At 53.4% G+C, this 9,962-nt stretch overlaps 1 protein-coding gene across 3 annotated transcripts; it reads right to left on the bottom strand.

Annotated features, from left to right (window-relative positions):
• Positions 1-115: 115 nt before the first annotated feature.
• On the bottom strand, positions 116-9,227 carry LOC120960183 (uncharacterized). Of its 3 annotated transcripts, none has more exons than XM_049609564.1 (11): positions 8,664-9,227; positions 6,569-6,961; positions 6,450-6,499; positions 5,944-6,373; positions 4,424-5,315; positions 4,215-4,349; positions 3,314-4,134; positions 3,184-3,243; positions 2,492-3,093; positions 2,100-2,424; positions 116-2,015 (listed from the first exon to the last, which is right to left on the bottom strand). In XM_049609564.1, the coding sequence occupies exons 2-11, from the start codon at positions 6,608-6,610 to the stop codon at positions 1,854-1,856; spliced, it is 3,519 nt and encodes a 1,172-aa protein (XP_049465521.1). In that variant the 5' UTR covers positions 6,611-6,961; positions 8,664-9,227; the 3' UTR covers positions 116-1,853. The 3 variants fall into 3 exon arrangements, with proteins under 3 accessions (XP_049465521.1, XP_049465522.1, XP_049465524.1); XM_049609565.1 differs by lacking the exon at positions 8,664-9,227 and adding an exon at positions 8,288-8,615; XM_049609567.1 differs by lacking the exon at positions 8,664-9,227 and adding an exon at positions 8,187-8,280.
• Between the last annotated feature and the right edge of the window lie 735 nt (positions 9,228-9,962).

A 9,962-nucleotide genomic window follows, 5' to 3' on the forward strand; every position in this document is an offset into this window, starting at 1 on the left:
ATCTGTTGGATAAACAGTCGCTGCAGCAGCAGTACACTAAAACGTCCATTGCTTTTTCGATGACTTGGACTTGCTCCACCGCCGAAGGGATGAAGTACTATGAATGACCATTGAAAACGGAGTGAATTGTTAGTTTATTTCATTTGCTGTTTAAATGGGCAGAAGAGTAGAATGATACAACCAATAGAACTGAACAATAAAACTGTTTTGTTTCTTTTTTTCGCCTTGGTTCTTTTTCCCCCAAAATACCACACGACAAATTTTTTGATTCTGCTAGCTCGATCATTCGTGAGTTGTTGATTCCTTACTTGCAGCCATCGCCGTACCACACATTCCTTACGCTCCCGAGGGCCGCAATTAGCGGCCATCATTATTACATCATTGAGCCACTCGTATTCAGTTTAATGAGGAGAATAAACCGCATCGCATCTGTAGTAAAAAAAAACTTTAAATAAAAACACACACAAAACCGCCAGGACACACACTGGGTATAGGAGACGGCAGCCCAATACGGGGTTTTTGTTTGTTTGTTTGATTTTATACGTTAGACATTCGAACAAGACAGCTAGAGGAAACTGTATTAAACAGGCAACATACACACATACACGCGCACACTCACACACACTCTTACACTCCACTCGCGCCCACCCTGTAATTGGAGGGGGGGGATGGGGCCGGGAACATTAAACTGATCAAAACTACTGTTATATAGCACCGCGCACCGCAAGACCATTGCATTGCAGTTTGTCCGAGCTAGAGCAGCTCCGAGACACTGCAGGGCTTCAGTTCAGTTCCGACCTTCCGACCTGAACTACTACCGGTGTACTGACCATCGGCAATGGGATCACTTTACTGTACCGGAGTGTGCATACTTTCAGGCGCAATGAACATCAGCCGCCCTAAAGTAGGCAATACGCTAAACAAAATGCTTCCAACTTCTTGCTAACTCTTTCTGTGAGGGAGAGAGGAGAGTCTCTGACTGTCGGTAAGTAACAATTATCTGCAATCATACAGCGAGAATGGAGAAAAAAGGTTAAAAAATGACCGAAAGATGTACAATGGCAGCAATGAAAAACCAATCCATCGAGCAATCGAACGGTAGTGCACTGCGTCTTCATTTCCTTCTTTCCCTCCCTTGCTTACTTGCCGTACCGTACCCCACATTATACACGCACAATCACACTTACACACACACACACACACACACACACACACACGCACCTATACATATCTGCATTTGACTGCTAGCAGGTTGCGTAATCCATTTAGCACCAGTTAAACGAAACGATTTGCAGTGTAAGCGGTATCGATCATGCCGAAAACGATCCTTCCAGAAAGAGTTCCTTCACAGCGGCACGTGCTCCTTCGGCACGTCGTGAGTGCTCCCGCAAAGTCTCCAAACAGTCTCCAAAGCACCTTACGGACCCATCCGCAAGCCGTACTGAAGCTATCACGTCCGTGTCAGTCCTCACGCTCAATCCCCAGGTGCCTGCAGGTCCTAAAGGGTTTTGGTTCTAATTTTTAAATCACTACCTACAGCCCTCCCCCCCCCCCCCCCTCCTCCCCTATAGAGTGAGCCCAGCTAGAGCCGCTCGTACAGGTGAAGTCCCCTTGAAGTATACACTACATGTATGAATGTGTTGTGTGTTTTGGGGATTTGTTATCGCCTTTTTTTTTTTTTTTTTGATCACTGCGGAGTTTTTCTTTTTTTTTGCTTGCTTGCTTGTTTGTGTTGTTGTGTTGTGTTCACTAGAATATATGTATATAACCCATCAAACACCTGGCCCTGCGGGCAGATGATCAACAGTCACAGCGTTCAACGAGTAGCGGTGTAGGGGCGGGCGTCATCACGGTCACATGAAGGAGGGTGACGTTTTGCGCGACCGTGACGATTTCGCCGCCTTCGACGGGCTCTTCAGGCTGTGGCCGGAGCCCCGATCGGAGCGGGATCGCTCCCGATCGCACCACGGTTCCGGGGCCCGCCCGCACCACCGTATCAGCTCCTGCACCTCGTTCTGGATGGCAGAGTACACAGAGGCAGTGGGTAAGCATTTTGGTTTTTTTTTTCCAACCTTGCAGGAGTGTGGCGTGCAACCTACCTGCAGATAGACCGGCAGCTCCTGGAAGATGTCCAGCTGCGTCAGCTCGGTGTGCTGCGACAGGTAGGACAGGCAGCGGGCCTTGAGCGCGGTCGCATTGAACCGGTCCGAGATGCCGTACAGACAGATGACGGAGTCGCCGTCGATCGAGGACACGAGCGTTTGCTCGCAGATCGCCTTCAGATTGTCGACCGAGTAGCGGTCGGCGAGCAGCATCAGCTCGCAGAGCTGGTCGACCCCGACGGACCGGTCGACCGGCGCCCCGTACAGGTACAGCAGCAGCCGGCGGAAGATCACCGGCGAGGTGTCGTAGATGATAATCTTGCTGCAGAAAGGAGACAGGGTTGGATACAATAATAGTAGTGGTAGAATCGCATGTCGCAAACACCCACCGATTGATGTCCTCCTGCATGCCGGACAGCAGCGCCTTCTTGAACCACTCGCACCGGGCCGCCACTATCACGCGGTGCGCCTTGAAGCAGTGCGATTGGGTGCCCCGGCCGCCCTTGCTGCTGCTGGTGGTGGTGGTGGTGCTGTTGCTGCTGCTGTTGCTGCTGCTGCTGCCGCTGCTGCCGGGTGCTTCGATGCTGGCACCCTTGCTGCCGCCCCCGTTCAGCAGTAACGCCTCGTCCGGGCTGAGATCGGCGCAGCAGGTCGGCGGCCCGAGCGCGACGATACCGCTGCCCTCGCTGCCCGGCTGCTCCGGGTGCGGCACGATCACCTCAAACTCCATGTCCGCCAGCTGGCCCGAGTGCAGCAGCTTGAGCGCATTCTTCGACAGGCTGCTGTGGGACGCGGTCGGCGACTCGCACAGGTTCTGCACCAGGTTCATCTTGACGGTGGCGTACTCGAGCTGCCGCTGCCCGCTCGACCGTACCGCACTGCGCCGGGCGGCACACTCGTGCAGCAGGGCCGGCTCGACGCTCCGCTTGTCCAGCAGGCCGAGCTCGACCAGCGCACAGGTGAACTGTTCCTTCTGCACCAGCGTCGAGATCTGCGAACAGAGAAGATGGGGCACACACGCACCACAATGGGGCATTCGTTAAAGCGGGCAGGATTTGGGTCGGCACACCACTACACCTACGTAAAACATTGCGTCGTTCAGGGCGGCCTTGTGCTCCAGCAGCTTCGACACGATGCCGTTCTGCAATGAGAGCCGAACACAGACAGATTAGCAGAGTGGCAAACACGTTCCCGATGAGCGAGCGCCTTACCACCTGGCTGGTGAGAAACTTGAAGCAAAACTTAAACTCCTTCCAGCCAATCTTCTCGTCGATCGTGTCGCACAGCTCCTCGAGCTGGCCGATCGCGGCCGGCACCTCCAGCGCCAGCTGCTCCAGGTTGCGCCGGACCGTCTGGTGCTGGTGCAGCAGGTTCATCTCGTTGAACGTGCCCTTCTTGTGCAGCAGCACCTCGAGCGCGTTCGTCACGCGCCCGTAAATATCACGCATCTTTTTCACCTCGTACATGTACAGGAAGAACTTCAGATCGGACTCGGACGGGCTGTGGCCGAGCCGGGACGGTACGGACGTACTGCTGGTACCGCCGCCGCCGCCACCACTGCTGCTGCTGCTACTGCTCCGTGCGTGGTGGCTCCGATTAAGGTGGGTCCGTTCGCCGGCCCGGCTGTTGCCGGTCGTGCTGCTTCGGGCGGGCTGCTGCTGCTGCTGCTGCTGGGTGCTCCCCGCATGTACGGTGCTCTCGTGCAGCTTCTGCTGCTGCTGCTGCTCCTGCTGGCTGCTCTTCAGATCCTTGCAGACGGCTTCGAGTGAACGTTTGATCTCGGACACGGCCGCCGTCAGCACCTCGAGAGCGGCCGTAATTTCCGGCACCAGGTAGGAGACGAGATCGTTCCGATCGTCCGGCGAGAGGCTGCCGAGCACCAGGTGCACGTTCTGCAGCAGCTGGTGCACCTGCGACAGATAGATCGGCATGCGGGTGCGCACGTACTTGATGATTTCGTGCCGCTGCTGCCGGGTGAAGGTGGTCGCGTCCTTGGTGAAGATGTTGCAGAACTGGAGCAGCTTCACGAACGCTGTGCGATTGGTGTAGGAGTAGAGACGTTAGCGAGTCCGATCAAGGTAGCATTTGGTGGCTTACGCATGTGCGGCTTACCGGTTAGACACTCCTTCACGCCCTCCTTGAACACCTGGCAAAGGACGCACGGGCTGTGCGAGATCGTGCTCGGGTTGACCATCTGGATCATGTTGTTCAGGCTGTCGTGCAGGTCGTTGATGATGTCGATCACAACTGTTTTGCGCGAGAAAAAACAAAAGGGGGAGGCAATGCAATCACAGTACAGTACCAGTTCAGGCCCTACTTACACTTTTTCAGCTGGATGTTGCGCAGATAATTCTTGCACGGTTCGCTCATCCGGCTCAGCGGCGTGGTGCTTTCGCACATGTTGATCAGCTGGATGCAGGTGTCCTCGTCCAGCTGCTCGGGCAGACACTCGCAGTACAGCCAGTGCAGGATGGTGGCCAGCATCTTCGCCGGGATGTTGTTCAGCACCGAGAGGGGCGTGAGCGGCGAGGACGGTGGCGTATCGAGCGTTGCCACCGGGAACGGGGACGGGCTGCGGGCGCGGAACGGCGACGACGGTGGCTTAAACTTCACCCGGCAGGTGCCGGCCGGTACCGCGTCCGGGAAGAAGAACACGTTCCGGTCCAGGTGCAGGTTCGAGTCGGAGCAGGACGACGCCGTCTGGTGGTGATGGTGGTGATGGTGATGGTGATGGTGGCTGTGGGCCGCCCGCTTTGGCACGTCGAGAAAGATGGAACCGGCGGCACCGTCCGTCGGCATTAGACAGTTGAACGAGTTGGATATGTGTGCCGCCACCAGCTTGGGGGAGAGGCTGTACGAGTCGAGCGAGGCTGGTGGGAGTAGGAAGTTGGGATTTAGGAGTGGAGCGGCCGGGTGTAGGGAAGGTGTGGCGCTCGCACTCACGCTGCACATCATGGCGGGTGAGCCGCGACCGTAGCTGGGACCGGTGGTGGTGCTGGAGGCGCGCACGGCACGGGCGCACGGCACCGAGGAAACCTTCATCAGCGGCGGATGGGCGGCGGTGGTGCTGGTGGCAGCGGAGACGACCTGCTGCTGCTGGGCCTGCGCCTCGGCACACTCGAACCGGCTCGCCAGATGCTGGTAGGTGGAGGCCGCCGTCATGCTGCTGCAGTCGAACCCGTTCAGGCGCAGGATCGGCGAGTGCACATTGTACTGGTGACGAAAGGCAGAGAACCAGACCATGATCCTGAAGTACCCCAAGTGCCACTAGTAAGCTCCTAGTAAGCTCCAAATAAGCCCCAAGTAAACCCAAAAGGCCCCTAGTAAGCCCGAACTGCTCCAAGTGAGCTCCAAGTCTCCTAATCAAGTCCCAAATGTCGCTAAGTAAGCCCCAAGTGCTCCAAGGAAGCTCCAAGTAAGTCCCAAGTAAGCTGCAAGTAAGACCCAAGTTACCCCAAAGAAGATCGAAGTAAGCCCAAAGTAATCCCCAAGAGCACCAAGCAAGCCCCAAGTATCTCAAGTAACCTCCAGGTGACCCAAGTAACCCCCAGGTGCCCCTAGTAAGCTCCAACTACTCCATGGAAACCCCAAATGCCCCAAGTAAGACCCGAGTGAGCCCCGAGTAAGCTCCAAGTATGCCCCAAGTAAGACCCAAGTGCTCCTAGTAAACCCCAAGTGCCCTTAATAAGTGCCAACTGCTCCAAATAAGTTACAAGTACCCTAAGTAAGTCCCAAATGCCCCTACTAGTAAGAAACAACTACTCCATGTAAGCCCCAGGCACCCCAAGTGGCCCTAGTAAGCCCCTGTTCAGCCTCCAACGCCCTCCCAAGCGATACGTACGATTGCATTATCACAACTCTTGAGAGTCACATCACAGAAGTTGCCATCGTCCAGCACGGAGATGAGCGTGAACGGTTCCTCCTGCCCGACCGACTGGTCCTCCTTGACGCGCTGACAGTGCAGCTCGCACCAGCAGTCGCACCGCAGCGACATCTGCTCGCCCGGGTTGTAGTGGTTGGTGCGGAACTCGATGCTGTGCCCGGTGTACGCGCCAAAGATGAGGCCCGGCCCGTTCGACGATAGCTCCACCACCTCGAACGTTTCGCAGCTGAACAGGACGGCGGCCGAGTCGTTGATCGGGCAGAAGCTCGCCCCGTTCAGGCTGCTGAGCCGCGGACTCCCGAGCGGACCGTCCCGTGCGCCGCCGTTCGTGTTGATCAGATCGTTGTACCAGATGATGTCCCCCATCTCGTCCAGCCGGAACTTGATGCTGGGTGAAACAGGAGAAGGGGCAGAAGAAGAGAAGGTGAATGTCCTGGTCGTGTTATGAGCGTACGCACACATACCCTTCTAGTCCAAGCTTCTCCGTAGTGCCTTCCAGGTGGGACTCCACAATCTGAAACGAAACGAAGCGGCATCGGTAGAAGTTTTAAGCCGTGTGTCAGCCGGCCTGGGGCTCCCTTACCTCCCACGTCCCGATGAAGCCGTACGATTCGTGTGCCGTCATGTTAGGAACACTTTCGGCTATTCGGCAGTCTTCTTTCCACAAAAACAACAAAAAAACCCCTCAGTACTGTTCAGTGACGAGCAACACGCTTGCTCGCTCGGTGGTATACGACCACCTCCACCAGCAGATAGCAACGCCGGGCGTTGTTACACCATCCATCCAAGCTGCTGTGTCGTCTGGTCTGGTCTTTTGCTAATCCTCAGTAGTGCTTCACCTTGCCAGGCATTGTTTAGTCCAAACACCGTGCGCAAAACGTCTCGCTAATTAACACAGCCACACACACACACACAATGCACTCACAAGTTCATCCAACTGATCCGATGTTGTTGCAGCTGCTGCTTCAGCGATAAGCTAAAGGTGAAAAACGAAAGAAAGAGAGAGAGAGAGAGAGAGAGAAAGAGAGAGAGAGAGCATGAGATACATACACACACATACACTTGGTGCGACGCGCGTCCATACGGGGAAAACAAAGAACTCTGCCTATTTGTTCATGGCACTGGGTGGCTGGGAGTCTCTCTGGTAGATGCAAACTGCATACACAGGCCTTCTCACACCTCTTACCTCCTCCGTCTCACCACTAGCTCTGTATGTCTGCGCAAATTCAGGGAATAAGTTCAGGGAATAAGCCGTGCCACCCTCCGCCTAGCCGAAATATTTCGAGCTGGACCTAAAAGTATAGTCGCAACTGGACTCAACGCTGTCCTTCGTACTTCTGCAGTTCTGCTGATTCTGTTGCAATGCTCAGATCTTCCATAACTTGCATTCATACACATACACACACACACAGAGTCACAGACACAATGGAACACAATGCTCTGAACAACAAATCGCGTGACCACCAGCTCAAAAAGCTGGAGACCTTTTTGATTCCCCGACAACCGTCCCAAGGCCAGATATTCCGGAAGATTCGTCCAAGAGATGTCACCACCTGGACATCTGGTCTACTTGCCGTCTCCTCTACCTGCTAGAACTGTTGGTACGTTGCAATTTCTCGCGTCTACCATATTCGCAAACCACAAACACATACACACACACACACAATAACGCGCGCGCGGTGGACGCGTATATGCGCACAAATCGACTCTGCCGACAATGCATATGCGAAGCTTGATATTTGTTGCATTCCGACACCACCCTTCGCTCCCCTTCCACTGCCCTACCACATTTTTCAACGTTTTGCAAGAACGGCTCCCTGGTCCCTAGCTTCCTGTCTTTGTTCTGCTTGTGTTACTTTTTTTTGGTGGGGGGGGGGGGGGGCGGAGTCTAGAAGTCCGTAGGTTCCAGGTTCCTACCGAACTCTGGAATTTCGTGCCTTACCGTATACCATATTCCTCTGTTTCACATTAACAAAACTAATATCGCGAAACTCCCAAACTCCTGCACTGGTTTTGCAATTTTATGTCCTGAGGCCTCTCGGTGAGTCTTCCGTTGCCTTGATTGCTCTAATTCCAGCTGCACCAAACACACCACCATATGGTGTGGGATATTAGAGGTTGGTTTTTGTTAGGACATCCTGCCGTATTCTACACTACCGCGTATGCAACACGAACATCCAAAGATCTATTGGTATCATTACCCTCCTCCACCTAGGTTAGGGGGGCACCCAGGTCAGGAGCACGGCCACGGGGGAGAGAAGAAAAAACTGCTCCCTGTTTGGGGACTCTACACGACACGTACCAAGGTATCAAGCACTCTGCACATACACGACACGGGGTTGCAGAATCGCGTCTTACTCCTCCCTGCCCGTTCCAAAACACCAGCAACACCTTCTCCGACGCAATACACAACGGTCCAGGCAGCACCGTTTTGACAGCGCCGTCCGGAGCGACACTTGTGGGATTTATTTACGTTTCACCAGGGCAGGACGCGCCAACGTGCCAAAACCTCGGGCTCGTGTGTATGTTTGTGCGTTGATAGTAGTGGTTTGATAAGTTTTCTTTCTTTTTTGATGCTTTTTTTTTGCTCATTCGTTCTCTCTCCCTTGCGCTGAGATGCAGACGCTCTAAGCCTAAGGTAACAACAGATGGCTTGGTAAAGGATGCAGAACACTCACCTTTCCACGGTGCCCGCAAGCGTCACTATCTGCTCTGGGACGCGCAAGCAAGCGATAAATCTTTCGAAGGGACCCTCCCGTTTGGACCACCTTTGGCACTAAGGAACAGCTCACGCACCAGCAGGAAATGGTTGATTGCCAGCGAATGGTTTGCAACATGGCAAACACACACACACACACACACACACAATCAAATGTTGGGGTGTACGCGAAGCGTGTGTGTGTGTGTGTGTGTGGATGGGAGAGCGAATTTTCCTCCCAACAGCCAGGCACATGCGCGGAAAGTGCGTAACAGGCGGATAGGGAGCGGAAAAAGCGCATCGCATCAAACGCATCAAACAGGACAAACGTCAGCGCTGTAGACCACACAGGTTTGTGCCTTTTCCCAGTTTTGTTTATGTTGTGTTTTTCGTGTACCGCATAACGTGGAAAGGTAACGGTAATACTGCACACATTGCAGATGTTTTGTTTTGGGGAAGATCTAATTAGCATTGCTCCCATGGGATGTCCAACAACTCTACCCCCTGGTGGACAATTGTTTCTTTTGAATTCAAAAATAAAGGTCGTTAACGATAACTGGCGCAATGATTTTTTTTTTGCGCAACACAATTCCAGACATGGTCACCTCTGCGTGGTCTGCGCAAGGAATTTCAAGTGTATTGAACCCAATTCAATTTCCCCAATTCTCGAAACCCAATTCAAATGAGTATTGAAGAGGCCGCTTAAGAGACTTAAAACCAAAACCTGAAACCGATACATTACCAATTCTGGTTCATGACCAATTGATCATGACCTCATGCCGGTCCTAACCAATTCTAATCCTGCAATCATTATTGAGTCCATACTGGTCCTGGAATAGACACTGAACCCATACAAGTCCTTGATGTACTACAGAACCCATATCGGCCCAGGAGTTGATACCTAGTTCATACCGGTCCTGTGTACTGATCTTGAATCCATACCTGTCATGGCACCGATCTTGAACCTATACCGGTCCTGACACCGATCATGAACCTATGCCGGTAATAGAGTTGGAGTTATCGTAAGAAATATTATAGAAATTCAACGTAGGATGTAGCGTAGGAACTCCGGATTTGTAACGAAAACTTGCACCTGGTTCGGGTATAGACCCGACACAGTTCCAGTTCCGATAAAGTAACTGATTCTGCTGGTCACCAAACTATAATCGGCAGTACCTGTCCAGCGTAGGAATTTTAGTAGAATTTGAAAAGTCCACAGACATCCGACATCCGTCATGAATTTCTTCGACTGGGATCATGCCGCATATTTTTTATTTTC

Source organism: Anopheles coluzzii, chromosome X, assembly GCF_943734685.1.
Source record: "Anopheles coluzzii chromosome X, AcolN3, whole genome shotgun sequence".
Classification (NCBI taxonomy): Eukaryota; Metazoa; Arthropoda; class Insecta; order Diptera; family Culicidae; genus Anopheles; species Anopheles coluzzii.

Coding starts and splice junctions, on each gene's coding strand:
- LOC120960183 (XM_049609564.1), bottom strand. CDS start 6,610: ATGACGGCACACGAATCGTACGGCTTCATCGGGACGTGGGAG. Junction 6,500..6,568: donor GCTTCATCGGGACGTGGGAG/GTAAGGGAGCCC, acceptor GTTTCGTTTCAG/ATTGTGGAGTCCCACCTGGA. Junction 2,425..2,491: donor ATGCAGGAGGACATCAATCG/GTGGGTGTTTGC, acceptor TCCTTTCTGCAG/CAAGATTATCATCTACGACA.